General features: G+C 45.6%; 1 protein-coding gene across 5 annotated transcripts in view; it reads right to left on the reverse strand.

Moving 5' to 3' along the window:
* The window catches only part of LOC106612862 (BCAS3 microtubule associated cell migration factor), a 342,172-nt gene that overhangs the window by 33,064 nt on the left and 293,437 nt on the right, over positions 1-15,671 (reverse strand). For all 5 annotated transcript variants that reach the window (XM_045724534.2, XM_045724533.2, XM_045724532.2 and 2 more), the window contains one exon: positions 1,679-1,846. In XM_045724534.2, the coding sequence (XP_045580490.1) occupies positions 1,679-1,846 (168 nt within the window). The remainder of the gene's footprint in view (positions 1-1,678; positions 1,847-15,671) is intronic.

Raw genomic sequence — 15,671 nt, forward strand, 5'->3', positions numbered from 1 at the left:
GATGGTGGCTGATAATGGGCCTCTGTACGCCTATGTAGATATTCCATTAAAAATCTACAGTTTCCAGCTACAATAGTCATATACAACATTAACACTGTCTACACTGTATTTCCGATCAATTTGATGTTATTTTAATGGACAAAATATGTGCTTTTCAAACAAAACAAGGACATTTCTAAGTGACCCCCAACTTTTGAACGGTAGTGTATGTGCGCATATGAGCATATACAGTGCCTTCGTAAAGTATTCAGAGCCCTTGACTTTTTCTACATTTTGCTAGGTTAGACTTATTCTAAAATGTATCCAAAAAATGTTAGCTCCTCATCAATTTCCACACAATACCCCATAATAACAATGCAAAAAACAGTAAAAAAAAAAAAGGTTTTGCTAATTTATATATATATAAAACAACTGATATATCACATTTACATAAGTAGTCAGACCCTTACTCAGTACTTTGTTGAAGTACCTTTGGCAGTGATTCTTGGGTATGATGCTACAAGCTTGGCACATCTGTATTTGGGGAGTTTCTCCCATTCTTCTCTGCAAATCCTCTCAAGCTCTGTCAGGTTGGATGGGGAGCGTTGTTGCACAGCTATTTTCAGGTCTCTCCAGAGACGTTTGATCGGGTTCAAGTCTGGGCTCTGGCTGGGCCACTCTAGGACATTGAGACTTGTCCTGAAGCCACTCCTGTGTTGTTTTGGCTCTGTGCTTAGAATCATTGTCCTGTTGGAAGGTGAACCTTTGCCCCAGTCTGAGGTCCTGAGCACTCCAGAACAGGTTTTCGTCAAGGATCTCTCTGTACTCTCCTCTGTACATCTTTCCCTCAATCCTGACTAGTCTTCCAGTCCCTGCTGCTGAAAAACATCCTCACAACATGATGCTGCTACCACCATGCTTCAAGGTAGGGATGGTGCCAGGTTTCCTCCAGACGTGACGCTTGGCATTCAGGCCAAAGAGTTCAATCTTGGTTTCATCAGACCAGAGAATCTTGTTTCTCATGGTCAGAGAGTCTTTAGGTGCCTTTTGGCAAACTCCAAGCGGGCTGTCATGTGTCTTTTACTGAGGAGTGTCGTCCGTTTGGTCACTATACCATAAAGTCCTGATTGGTCAACTGCTGCGGAGATGGTTGTCCTTCTGGAAGGTTCTCCCATCTCCACAGAGGAACTCTAGAGCTTTGTCAGAGTGACCATTGGGGTCTTGGTCACCTCCCTGACCAAGGCCCTTTTTCATCGATTGCTCAGTTTGGCCAGGCTGCCAGCTCTAGGAAGTCTTGGTGGTTCCAAACATCTTCCATTTAAGAATGATGGAGGCCAATCTGTTCTTGGGGACCTTCAATGCTGCAGACATTTTTTGGTACCCTTCCCCAGATCTGTGCCTCGACACAATCCTGCGTGGGAGCTCTATGGACAATTCCTTCGACCTCATGGCTTGGTCTTTGCTCTGACATGCTCTGTCAACTGTGGGACCTTATATAGACAGGTGTGTGCCTTTCCAAATCATGTCCAATCAATTGAATTTTCCACAGGTGGACTCCAATCAAGTTTTAGAATAAGGCTGTAGCGTAACAAAATGTGGAAAAAGTCAAGGGGTCTGAATACTTTCCGAAGGCACTGCATGTGTGAGATTATGTGTGCGCACATTTCTGTGTATGGGTTAGTGTATGTTTATGACTGACCGGTAGCAGAGCCCACAATGTCTCTGGATGGTGACTCTGACATGGCGTCTGCCAGCCTCTCTCTCAGCCCCTCCTCGGTGGATTCCACCGAGCTCATGTGACGCAGGCCAAAGCTCTCTGGCCAGCTGCCACACACCTCCAGCAGGGTCACACTGCGGTCAAACGTCCCTGGAACACAAACACCCCCATTTAGAGACGGTCAGCACAACACAACCACACACACAGTCAGCAGAAACCCAAAACATGGTCAGTTAAGGTATAGAAAGTAGAAATTAGATATATGATCTGTTAAAGTGCACAGTAATCAGTTTAACCGTACACACTGTCAAAATACAAGCAAGAACCTTCTAATAGTCAGTATAACGGCATGCTCGCTACTGCCCACTTAGTCAGTCCAACCACATACACCACAGTCATTCCAAATACACAACTACATTCACAACCACACACTAAATCCATATAACCACACAGATGTTCAAGTGAAGTTCTGACATCAAACACCTAAGCTGTGTTTGAATACTCATACTAACCGCACTAACTGTACTATTTGTGATGTACATTGAGTATGTAGTATGCTTATTGGTTTTAGTATGGATATAGTTAGTATGCCAAACGTTCCCGGATGTCGTGCTACATTCCCCCAAAATTCGAAGAACACATGCAGTGGACACGATTCCCGTGCTTTTAGGGCCCATAATGCAATTCTCCAGAACATGGGCGTGGTATCACAACATTTTCAGATTTGAAGAAAATGGCGGAAAATATGCAGTCAAAGTCCGACGAGAGCGGATACAAATTTATTGCTTTAACTAATTCTGACAGATTTTAAGAAAATGTTGAGCAATGTAATAAAAAAGTAATGACTTTTCAAATAAGTTACAAGTTATGTTGGCTGTCAGTTAGCAATGCTAGCCTTATGAACTGCATAGCATTACAGCAGTTGCTTGTATGTACCGGTATGTTAGCTAGCTACCTAATGTTAGTTGGCTACTAGCACATCGAACTTGCCAGTATATTAACTACCCAACATTTATTGACTTGATTATTCACTTTATTCTTATCTAAGTGGTATAGTTGTTGTGTGATCTCAATGGACACTGTTAAAGATGTCTAGTTAGTTATTTGTTATGCTAACAAGCTAGCAAGAAGTTGCATAGCAACAGCATCAACTTCCAGTAGACAGGTGAAGTGCTAGTACACTCAACTGAAAGAATACCATTTGTTTACAGTACACTAACATTAACTAATAGTATGTAGTATATACAGTTGAATCAGAAGTTTACATACACTTAGGTTAGAGTCATGAAAACTTGTTTTTCAACCACTCCACAAATTTCTTGTTAAACTATAGTTTTGGGAAGTCGGTTAGGACATCTACTTTGTGCATGGCACAAGTAATTTTTCCAACAATTGTTTACAGAAAGACTAATTCACTGTATCACAATTCCAGTGGGTCAGAAGTTTATATACACTAAGTTGACTGTGCCTTTAAACAGCTTGGAAAGTTCCAGAAAATGATGTCATGACATTAGAAGCTTCTGATAGGCTAATTTACATAATTTGTGTCAATTGGAGGTGTACCTGTGGATGTATTTCAAGGCCTACCTTCAAACTCAGTGCCTCTTTGCTTGACATCATGGGAAAATCAAAAGAAATCAGCCAAGACCTCAAAATGTTTTTTGTTGACCTCCACAAGTCTGGTTCATCCTTGGGAGCAATTTCCAAACGCCTGAAGGTAACACGTTCATCTGTACAAACAATAGTATGCAAGTATAAACACCATGGGACCACGCAGCCGTTATACTGCTCAGGAAGGAGACGCGTTCTGTCTCCTAGAGATGAATGTACTTTGGTGCGAAAAGTGCAAATCAATCCCAGAACAACAGCAAAGGACCTTGTGAAGATACTGGAGGAAACAGCCGGAAGAGGACTGGCCACCCCTCATAGCCTGGTTCCTCTCTAGGTTTCTTCCTAGGTTCTGGCCTTTCTAGGGAGTTTTTCCTAGCTGGAGGAAATAGGTACAAAAGTATCTATATCCACAGTAAAACGAGTCCTATATCGACATAACCTGAAAGGCTACTCAGCAAGGAATAAGCCACTGCTCCAAAACCGCCATAAAAAAGCCAGACTACGGTTTGTAACTGCACATGGTGACTGCACATTGTAACTGCACATCGTACTTTTTGGAGAAATGTCCTCTGGTCTGATGAAACAAAAATAGAGCTGTTTGGCCATAATGACCATCATTATGTTTGGAGGAAAAAGGGGGAGTCTTGCAAGCCGAAGAACACCATCCCATCCGTGAAGCACGGACTGAAAAAGCGTATGCGAGCAAGTAGGCCTACAAACCTGACTCAGTTACACCAGCTCTGTCAGGAGGAATGGGCCAAAATTCACCCAACTTATTGTGGGAAGCTTGTGGAAGGCTACACGAAACGTTTGACCCAAGTTAAACAATTTAACTTCTCTATGGTAGGGGGCAGTATTTTGACGTCCGGATGAAAGGCGTGCCTGTAGTAAACTGCCTGCTACTCAGGCTCAGAAGGTAGGATATGCATATTATTAGTAGATCTGGATAGAAAACACTCTGAAGTTTCTAAAACTGTTTCAATGATGTCTGTGAGTATAACAGAACTCATATGGCAGGCAAAAACCTGAGAAAGATCCAACCAGGAAGTGTGGAAATCTGAGGTTTGTAGTTTTTCAAGTGATTGCCTATACAGTATACAGTGACTTAGGGTTCATTTTGCACTTCCTAAGGCTTCCACTAGATGTCAACAGTCTTTAGAACGTTGTTTCATGCTTCTACTGTGACTGGGGAGAGAATAAGAGCTCCTGGAAGAAGAGGAGTGAGAAAATGACATGAGCTCAGTGGCGTTCGCTCACGTGAGAGTTAGCTGTGTTCCTTTTCTTTCTTGAAGACATTGGAATTGTCCGGTTGGAATATTACTTAAGATTTATGATAAACATCCTAAAGGTTGATGCTATACATCGTTTGACATGTTTCTACGAACGTAAATATAACTTCTTTTGACTTTTCGTCGTGACATTTTGTGCGCGCTTCCTGCATTTGGAGTAGTGGACTAAACGCGCGAACAAAAAGGAGGTTTAAAAACAAACATTTATTGTGGAACTGGGATTCCTGGGAGTGCATTCTGATGAAGATCATCAAAGGTAAGTGAATATTTATAATGTAATTTTTGTCATTTCTGTTGACTCCAAAATGGCGGGTATCTGTATGGCTTGTTTTGATATCTGAGCGCTGTACTCAGATTATTGCAAAATTTGCTTTCGCCGTAAAGCTTTTTTGAAATCTGACACAGCGGTTGCATTAAGGAGAAGTGTATCTATAATTCTTTGAATAACTGTTGAATATTTTATCAACGTTTATGATGAGTATTTCTGTAAATTGATGTGCTCATTCACCGGAAGTTTTGGTAGGCAAAACATTTCTGAACATTACACGCCAATGTAAAAAGGGGGTTTTGGATTTAAATATGAAGTTTATCGAGCAAAACATACATGTATTGTGTAACATGAAGTCCTATGAGTGTCATCTGATGAAGATCATCAAAGGTTAGTGATTCATTTTAGCTGTATTTCTTGTTTATGTGACGCCTCTCCTTGCTTGGAAAATGGCTGTGTGGTTTTTCTTGTCTCGGTGCTGTCCTAACATAATCTAATGTCATGCTTTCGTTGTAAAGCCTTTTTGAAATCGGACAATGTGGTTGGATTAACGAGAAGTGTATCTTTAAAATGGGATATAATAGTTGTATGTTTGAGAAATTTGAATGAGATTTTTTGTTGTTTTGAATTTGCCGCCCTGCTATTTCACTGGCTGTTGAATAGTGTTTCCCACGACGCTAGCGTCCCACATACCCCAGAGAGGTTAAAGGCAATGCTAACAAATACTAATTGAGTGTATGTAAACTTCTGACCCACTGGGAATGTGATGAAAGAAATAAAAGCTGAAATAAATAATTCTCTCTACTACTATTCTGACATTTCACATTCTTAAAATAAAGTGGTGATTCTAACTGACCTAAAATGGGATTTTTACTAGGATTAAATATCAAGAACTGTGAAAAACTAAGTTTAAATGTATTTGGCTAAGGTGTATGTAAACTTCAGACTTCAACTGTACACTCATTAAGTATGTAGTATACATACACACTGAATTAAGTCAAGAGATTTAGTAGCTGGGACAAAGGATGCAGCTACTGACTATGGCCCTGGTTAAAGGGATACTTCGGGATTTTGGCAATGAGGGCCAGTCACTGCACTAACTCTAGAAAACACTACTGGGATGGAGGGATGACATCAAACAAGGGAAAGTTAAGAGCCACTGGACTGATAAACAGAGCGGAAAGAGAGAGAGATAGAGAGACAATAACTGACAGAAAAGGAGGCATGACAGAGCAGAGGAAAGAAAAAGGCAAAATAGAAAAGGACCTAGAGAGAAAAACACCAGAACAAGACTGGAATGATCTTTATCATAGAAGAGACGCTATTGTTGGTTGTCTGGTGGTTGTCTGGTGGGGTTGTTATTTGGTTGGTCTCTCTACCTGACACCTAGTCCCCTGACCCAGACTGGGTCTGTGTTATCAGAAGGAGCAGCGACAGTGGACCCTTTGATCTCAGAGTTAAGTTTAGTGGCTATCTAGGCCCTAGGTGTATGGAGGTCTGGCCAGCCTCAGCCACACTCTGGCCCACTGACAAGCTCTAATGCTGGGGCGAGAGCCTGCACGGGCTGCCCTGACAGGCCTGGTTTTACACACAGATAGGAAGGACCAGGTCTCCACTTGGCTATCTGCTGTTAAGACACACACTACACCGGGCCAGGCAGGAGAAGCTGATAACTTTGCACCACTTCATAAAAAATCTGTGTGTGTGACTCCTCAAAAGATCCCCCCTTGCCAGCAGGCCCACTATCAAAGCCATGGCCAAGAGCCTGCGTGCAGGGTGTTGTGGTGTGTGTGAGAGAGAGAGAGAACAGAAGCCCTGTGTGCCACAATAGCGCTCTTGAAGGTGACATTATGTTATTATGGTTACCAAGCGGTTGATTTGATGTTTTACCACAGTGTGGAATTGAATTTTCGACCGTTAAAACAACCCTCCGGCAATGCTGTGAAATGTGGCCTATCTTTGAGACCTCACTATGCTGGTATGTGAACCGTGAGCTAGTTCATTTATTTACATGGGCTGAGTATGTAATGAGTAAGTAATGCACATAGAGTGTGAGAGCTTGTGTTAGTCTGTGTCTGCGTGAGTCAGTGTGTCCTCCTGAATTCACTGTCACAGCACTCCAGATGCTCTATGGAGACTTCCTTCACAAATCTATTAACCCATCAGTCTCAATTAACATGATGGCAGGACCCTAATGGTACGACCTAATTTCTCTCTCTCTCTCACACACACACACACACACACACACACACACACACACACACACACACACACACACACACACACACACACACACACACACACACACACACACACACCACCCCTGGGGTTCACATCAACCATTACAGAGCAAAAACATTAAACACAACACAAACTACTACACCAAAGTATATCGTTTTAATTACTATTCCAAAACCACCATGACACTGACCAAATGGACAATTTTGGACGATATAGATGTACCCCCAGAGAATGGTGAGCCAGATATGTAGCTGTCAAGGTCAGTAGTCCCCCCCCTCTCTCCCTGCATCAGGGGTGATGTCTGCTTGTTTATCCCATGTGTAGCTCTGTGTTGTTGTTTTTGTCACACTGCTTTGCTTTATCTTGGCCAGGTCGCAGTTGTAAATGAGAGCTTATTCTCAACTGGCCTACCTGGTGAAATAAAGGTGAAATAAATAAAAATGTCTCCATGCTCCAGCATGTGACAGCAAGTCCCACTCCTCCACTCCGGTCAGTATCATGATGATGCTAATGAAATAACAGCCAGACTCCTCAGGGTTAGTAGGAACCGAGGGACGTAGTGAGTGTGGAGCAGCAGGATGGGATTCTTCCTCTGCAGGGTTAGTAGGAACCGAGGGACGTAGTGAGTGTGGAGCAGCAGGATGGGATTCTTCCTCTGCAGGGTTAGTAGGAACCGAGGGACGTAGTGAGTGTGGAGCAGCAGGATGGGATTCTTCCTCTGCAGGGTTAGTAGGAACCGAGGGACGTAGTGAGTGTGGAGCAGCAGGATGGGATTCTTCCTCTGCAGGGTTAGTAGGAACCGAGGGACGTAGTGAGTGTGGAGCAGCAGGATGGGATTCTTCCTCTGCAGGGTTAGTAGGAACCGAGGGACGTAGTGAGTGTGGAGCAGCAGGATGGGATTCTTCCTCTGCAGGGTTAGTAGGAACCGAGGGACGTAGTGAGTGTGGAGCAGCAGGATGGGATTCTTCCTCTGCAGGGTTAGTAGGAACCGAGGGACGTAGTGAGTGTGGAGCAGCAGGATGGGATTCTTCCTCTGCAGGGTTAGTAGGAACCGAGGGACGTAGTGAGTGTGGAGCAGCAGGATGGGATTCTTCCTCTGCAGGGTTAGTAGGAACCGAGGGACGTAGTGAGTGTGGAGCAGCAGGATGGGATTCTTCCTCTGCAGGGTTAGTAGGAACCGAGGGACGTAGTGAGTGTGGAGCAGCAGGATGGGATTCTTCCTCTGCAGGGTTAGTAGGAACCGAGGGACGTAGTGAGTGTGGAGCAGCAGGATGGGATTCTTCCTCTGCAGGGTTAGTAGGAACCGAGGGACGTAGTGAGTGTGGAGCAGCAGGATGGGATTCTTCCTCTGCAGGGTTAGTAGGAACCGAGGGACGTAGTGAGTGTGGAGCAGCAGGATGGGATTCTTCCTCTGCAGGGTTAGTAGGAACCGAGGGACGTAGTGAGTGTGGAGCAGCAGGATGGGATTCTTCCTCTGCAGGGTTAGTAGGAACCGAGGGACGTAGTGAGTGTGGAGCAGCAGGATGGGATTCTTCCTCTGCAGGGTTAGTAGGAACCGAGGGACGTAGTGAGTGTGGAGCAGCAGGATGGGATTCTTCCTCTGCAGGGTTAGTAGGAACCGAGGGACGTAGTGAGTGTGGAGCAGCAGGATGGGATTCTTCCTCTGCAGGGTTAGTAGGAACCGAGGGACGTAGTGAGTGTGGAGCAGCAGGATGGGATTCTTCCTCTGCAGGGTTAGTAGGAACCGAGGGACGTAGTGAGTGTGGAGCAGCAGGATGGGATTCTTCCTCTGCAGGGTTAGTAGGAACCGAGGGACGTAGTGAGTGTGGAGCAGCAGGATGGGATTCTTCCTCTGCAGGGTTAGTAGGAACCGAGGGACGTAGTGAGTGTGGAGCAGCAGGATGGGATTCTTCCTCTGCAGGGTTAGTAGGAACCGAGGGACGTAGTGAGTGTGGAGCAGCAGGATGGGATTCTTCCTCTGCAGGGTGGGGCTTTGCTTCTCCAATCCTCCTCTTTTCATTTCTCACTGACAATGTTCTAGGGACAACTGAAACATGAGGACATGATGTTCACAAGCATTTTAGTGACAGGAGAGAGAGAAGAGACAGACAGGAGAGAGAAGAGACAGACAGGAGAGAGAGAAGAGACAGATAGCAGAGAGAGAGAGAGTGAGGATGTGGACAGAAACACGTTTTTTCATCATGGTTAAACTAAAACCCAGGCTGGATTAGTTCTCTCCCAGCTGTTGGTTCACTGCCACACCGACTGAAGATCAGGCCCTACTTATCTCTCCCAACGCTAGTTTCCTTAAAGATTTAATCAGTGTGTGTGTGTTCACCTTTACAACAGGGCAGCAGCTCAGGATGGCACAGCTGGACACAAACAAAGACACACTGCACGCAACGCATAACAACCGGCCACAAGCCATCATCTCTGGGCTACCTGGCTGCTAAACAGCCTAACGACGGGAGGCTAACGGTTGGCTAGCTGATAGCGGTAATTCAATTAGGCTTTACTGCAGGGGGGTGGCATTAGAGTGATGGAGCTAACGAGGCTCAGGGCTGTAAACGGAGGGTTGTGACTCAGGGATGGAGGTTATTTGTGTTGGAAAAACAAACGCCTTCTGGTAACAAACTGCGTAAATCAGGATTTGACCGGAGGGAAGGCGACAGAGGTGTACATTTGGAAAGATACAGACTACCCCCCTGAGTTGGACCTGGACAGCCTGTACCTGGAGCAGGGAGGGCATGCCTGTCTTGGTGTGATGACTAGCTGGGCTGTGAGACGGCAGACTTGAGGTTGATGCTATGTCTTAATCAGTAGGCTCTGTCCTCACAGTGGTAGTCACACACACACACACACACACACACACACACACACACACACACACACACACACACACACACACACACACACACACACACACACACACACACACACACACACACACACACACACACACACACACACACACACACACACTTCCTCTTGCTCTGTGAACCAAGTCTGACAGAGTGTGTGTGACAGTGGCCAGGCAGGGCCATGGAGACTGGAGTCAGTGAAAGAGTGGAGAGCTGCCTGCCAGAGTAGTTTAGTGGTGGGCGACAGGTTAGTGTTAATGGAGATGGATTAACAACTGTGATAGGTAGCTAGGAGGTCTCTCTTTGCTCTTCACTAGATACCCTTTCTTTCATTACACTAGGCCCTGCTTTTAAATACATTTACTCCCCCCCTCTCTCTCCTGGGTCGGCTGAGCACTAGTAATCCTTTCAATAGTGGGGCTTGCCCGGGGTCAAAGACTCACAACCGCACACACATACACACAGACACACACACACACACAAACATGCATGCCCGGCTGCGCTCACATAGTCATCACACAGAACACGTAAGCAGGCACGCACACACACACACACGTAAGCACACACACACACACACACACACACACACACACACACACACACACACACACACACACACACACACAGGCTCTTCACTTTGCACCTCCCTGTTTAAAGCCAGTTTAAAGGAGAGTCAGAGGCGCAATGATAGCTAGTTCACGATTAGCCTTAAACCTTTAATAGGTGAGACAGTCTCTGCACTGTGTATGGTACTGTCAGACAGACTTCAAAGTCTCTGAGACACATATACACACACACACACACTAACACCCCTCTGTACTATAGTGTGTTTACATACAGTTCTGACTAGGGCTGTTGTGGTGACCACATTACTGCCACACCGGCATTCACGAGTCATGAAGGCAGTTCTGACTAGGGCTGTTGTGGTGACCACATTACCGCCACACCGGCATTCACGAGTCATGAAGGCAGTTCTGACTAGGGCTGTTGCGGTGACCACATTACTGCCACACCGGCATTCACGAGTCATGAAGGCAGTTCTGACTAGGGCTGTTGTGGTGACCACATTACTGCCACACCGGCATTCACGAGTCATGAAGGCAGTTCTGACTAGGGCTGTTGCGGTGACCATATTACCGCCACACCGGCATTCACGAGTCATGAAGGCAGTTCTGACTAGGGCTGTTGCGGTGACCATATTACCGCCACACCGGCATTCACGAGTCATGAAGGCAGTTCTGACTAGGGCTGTTGCGGTGACCACATTACCGCCACACCGGCATTCACGAGTCATGAAGGCAGTTCTGACTAGGGCTGTTGCGGTGACCATATTACCGCCACACCGGCATTCACGAGTCATGAAGGCAGTTCTGACTAGGGCTGTTGTGGTGACCATATTACCGCCACACCGGCATTCACGAGTCATGAAAGGCAGTCAAATTCCATGTGACCGTTTGTTTAGTCATGGTAATTAGGCTTCTCCAAGCCCCGATGCTGCTGGTCATTAGTAACCTACCAAACTTGCTAAGTGCCTGGTACTCAGCACTCTATTGTCCCTCTAATCATTCTGTCATCAATGCAAAAGTAATCGGAAATCTAATCAAACACTTAATGGGAGCTCATGTTGCGCAACATTTCTATAGGCTATGAAATTGTGTGAGAAAACAGAGTGAAGGCCTCTATTAAAAAGAGGATCTTTCTATAGACTAGGTCTACTATATTTCTCAACTTTCCTAATATTAAGCACATTGTTCATCTTTTCAACAGGAGTATAGACTACCTGGCTGGCATCAAAATTAACCACATGAAAAGCGTCCTCCCTTTCCCTATTTATGTATTTTTTCCCGCTGCCCCTGTTTCAATACAGGTGCATGACAATGGTTCATTCTAAATCAAAACAAATTTCACATGTATATATTATTTAGTATATGTAAAGACAAGATTAAATCAAGAATAGTCTGATGGGTGACAATATTACCCTATCACTTGTGAATGATGCCAAGCACAAGAAACTGCCTTGTTTTTTGTGACTTTTTCGAATCATAGTTGCACACCTCATGTAGCCTAGCCCATAGGCCTATATGTTTTGATAAGGTTTGTATCACAACTAAAGTGGACCAATAACTTCTTAAAATTAAGCACATTAATCCGCTTTACAAGGGGTTTCTCTTTCTTTCTTTCCCTCTCTCTTCTCTTGGAGGACCTGAGCCCAAGGACCATGCCTCAGGACTACCTGGCCTGATGACTCCTTGCTGTCCCCAGTCCACCTGGTCATGCTGCTGCTCGGTCTGGGGCTCCATGCAAGATCTCACCTCGTGGGGCATCATTGATCATGAGGAAGGTGAGAGATCAGCCCAGAACTACACGGCAGGACCTGGTCAATGACCTGAAGAGAGCTGGGACCACAGTCTCAAAGAAAACCATTAGTAACACACTACGCCGTCATGGATTAAAATCCTGCAGCGCACGCAAGGTCCCCCTGCTCAAGCCAGCGCATGTCCAGGCCTGTCTGAAGTTTGCCAATGACCATCTGGATGATCCAGAGGAGGAATGGGAGAAGGTCATGTGGTCTGATGAGACAAAAATAGAGCTTTTTGGTCTAAACTCCACTCGCCGCGTGTGTGTAAACCTGGTCAAGAACTACAGGAAACGTATGATCTCTGTAATTGCAATTACAAAGGTTTCTGTACCAAATATTAAGTTCTGCTTTTCTGATGTGTCAAATACTTATGTCATGCAATAAAATGCAAATTAATTACTTAAATCATACAATGTGATTTTCTGGATTTTTGTTTTAGATTCCGTCTCTCACAGTTGAAGTGTACCTATGATAAAAATTACAGACCTCTACATGCTTTGTAAGTAGGAAACACTGCCGATTTTGCAGGTTATCAAATACTTGTTCTCCCCACTGTACCTTGTCCCGGAACTGCTGTTTTGGACTCTCTCAGGTGCTGACCTGTTGCACCCTCTACAACCACTGTGATTATTATTATCTGACCCTGCTGGTCATCTATGAACATTTGAACATCTTGGCCATGTTCTGTTATAATCTCCCCCTGGCACAGGCAGAAGAGGACTGGCCACCCCTCAGAGCCTGGTTCCTCTCTAGTTTTCTTCCTAGGTTCTAGCCATTCTAGGGAGTTTTCCTAGCCACCATGCTTCTACATCTGCATTACTTGCTTTTTGGGGTTTAGGGCTGGGTTTCTGTACAGCACTTTGTGACATCGGCTGATGTAAAAAGGGCTTTATAAATACATTTGATTGAATTTGATTGATAAGCAGCTAGTGAGTTTCAAGTTTGGGGAAGATCATTTTCAAATAAAAATGCACTTTTATAATAAAAGCATGACATGCATAATTGTATTTGTGTTGACTTTTGATAATGGTGTTTCCCCGCTAATGAAACATTTGCGCTTACTGCCATGTGCACATTGCTGAGCTTATAATGTGAAGAAATAGCCTAATAGTTTATCAACATTTTAAGCTAAATGTTCTGATCTGTTTCGTAAGCCACATGGCGTAACATTTTTATGCTAGTGGTTGTATTAATTTGTGATCTATCGCATCCCACAACTGTCCCAGACTATGTTTACAATATTTATTTCACGAACAGAATAGGTTTACTTTTGTACTAACGGGAATAGTAGATTGACAGAGGCTAGTGCTTTTGCTGTTCGTTAGGCCTACTCATCTTGTTGGCTGACGAAACGTAAATGTGGACAGTTCTTCCAATATCTTCAATATGCACCTCGGAATTGGATAAGGACATGCGCAGTTGCGTCCCTGATGTGTCTGTCTTCACTTGTAGCCTGTGAGAAAGACCTGATCATGTGACGGAGAGCCATGTGAGTGAGATGCACTTCAGATTGCGCAGCACTCAGGGAGAAGGGCAACACGCAGCACTCAGGGAGAAGGGCACCACGCAGCACTCAGGGAGAAGGGCACCACGCAGCACTCAGGGAGAAGGGCACCACGCAGCACTCAGGGAGAAGGGCACCACGCAGCACTCAGGGAGAAGGGCACCACGCAGCACTCAGGGAGAAGGGCACCACGCAGCACTCAGGGAGAAGGGCAACACGCAGCACTCAGGGAGAAGGGCACCACGCAGCACTCAGGGAGAAGGACACCACGCAGCACTCAGGGAGAAGGGCACCACGCAGCACTCAGGGAGAAGGGCACCACGCAGCACTCAGGGAGAAGGGCACCACACAGCACTCAGGGAGAAGGGCACCACGCAGCACTCAGGGAAAAGGGCACCACACAGCACTCAGGGAGAAGGGCACCACACAGCACTCAGGGAGAAGGGCACCACGCAGCACTCAGGGAGAAGGGCACCACGCAGCACTCAGGGAGAAGGGCACCACGCAGCACTCAGGGAGAAGGGCACCACACAGCACTCAGGGAGAAGGACACCACGCAGCACTCAGGGAGAAGGGCACCACACAGCACTCAGGGAGAAGGACACCACACAGCACTCAGGGAGAAGGGCACCACGCAGCACTCAGGGAGAAGGGCACCACACAGCACTCAGGGAGAAGGACACCACGCAGCACTCAGGGAGAAGGGCACCACGCAGCACTCAGGGAGAAGGGCACCACGCAGCACTCAGGGAGAAGGGCACCACGCAGCACTCAGGGAGAAGGGCACCACGCAGCACTCAGGGAGAAGGGCACCACGCAGCACTCAGGGAGAAGGACACCACGCAGCACTCAGGGAGAAGGGCACCACGCAGCACTCAGGGAGAAGGACACCACGCAGCACTCAGGGAGAAGGGCACCACGCAGCACTCCGGGCCGCAAAAGGCATGGATTATTTTTTTGGGTGCATTACGGCCACAAAGGGGATGTCGCCGTGAAATTCGAGGCATTATGAAGTGCTTGTCAAATTGTGAATGAGAGACGATGAGTGTGTACAGCCTGCGCAAAAAACTAAGTAGAGCTCATGCCTTTCAAGTACTTTTTTCAAATCATTAGTCTTATAACATCAGAAAAATCGAAACATACAGCCCAATGTTTGTAGAACAACTAAAGTTACATTAATAACTAACTTAAGCATATAGGAGTACCTATTTCTTTCTTAACCGCTCAACACAGAATAGCCACATGTGCGCACTCCCTCAAATCTATAAAATATTTCAATTTTATTCAGCTTTGTTCAATTGTATTCTTCATACTATAAAATAATTCCACGGAATTGTAAGCAAATCTTGTTTGCATTAGGACAACTCAGTATGCTTTTCTGTACTTCTGAAATAAACTACATCATGCTTCTTTAGACCTGTCTAAAATAAATAAGTGATTTATTGTGATGGTGTAGGCTATATTACATGGATTTATTAGACTTTTTAAAATGTAGATGTTCCAAAAGTCTACATCAGTGTCATGTGTGGAAGACAGGAGATGCTAAATGTGTTTATGTTAATTAACGGTCAATTACCGTGAGACCGGCAGTTGTTTGCTTGACAATCACCGGCTGACAGAATGTTGTGACCACCACAGCCCTATATCTGACCCACATGCTCTCTCTCTCAGTGGGGGGACGATGAGGGCGACAGCATGGTTTGTCTTTGAACCGTTCAATAGGAAAAGTAAAGGGTCTAAAAGTGGCGGAAGGTTCAGTCAGTGAGATCAAAGGATAGAAGGGAGATAAGACCTCATTGTCCCAACAACATAACCCCCATACCAGGACGGTGAGAGTGACAA

Source organism: Salmo salar, chromosome 09 (assembly GCF_965601325.2).
Source record: "Salmo salar chromosome 09, fSalSal1, whole genome shotgun sequence".
NCBI lineage: Eukaryota > Metazoa > Chordata > Actinopteri > Salmoniformes > Salmonidae > Salmo > Salmo salar.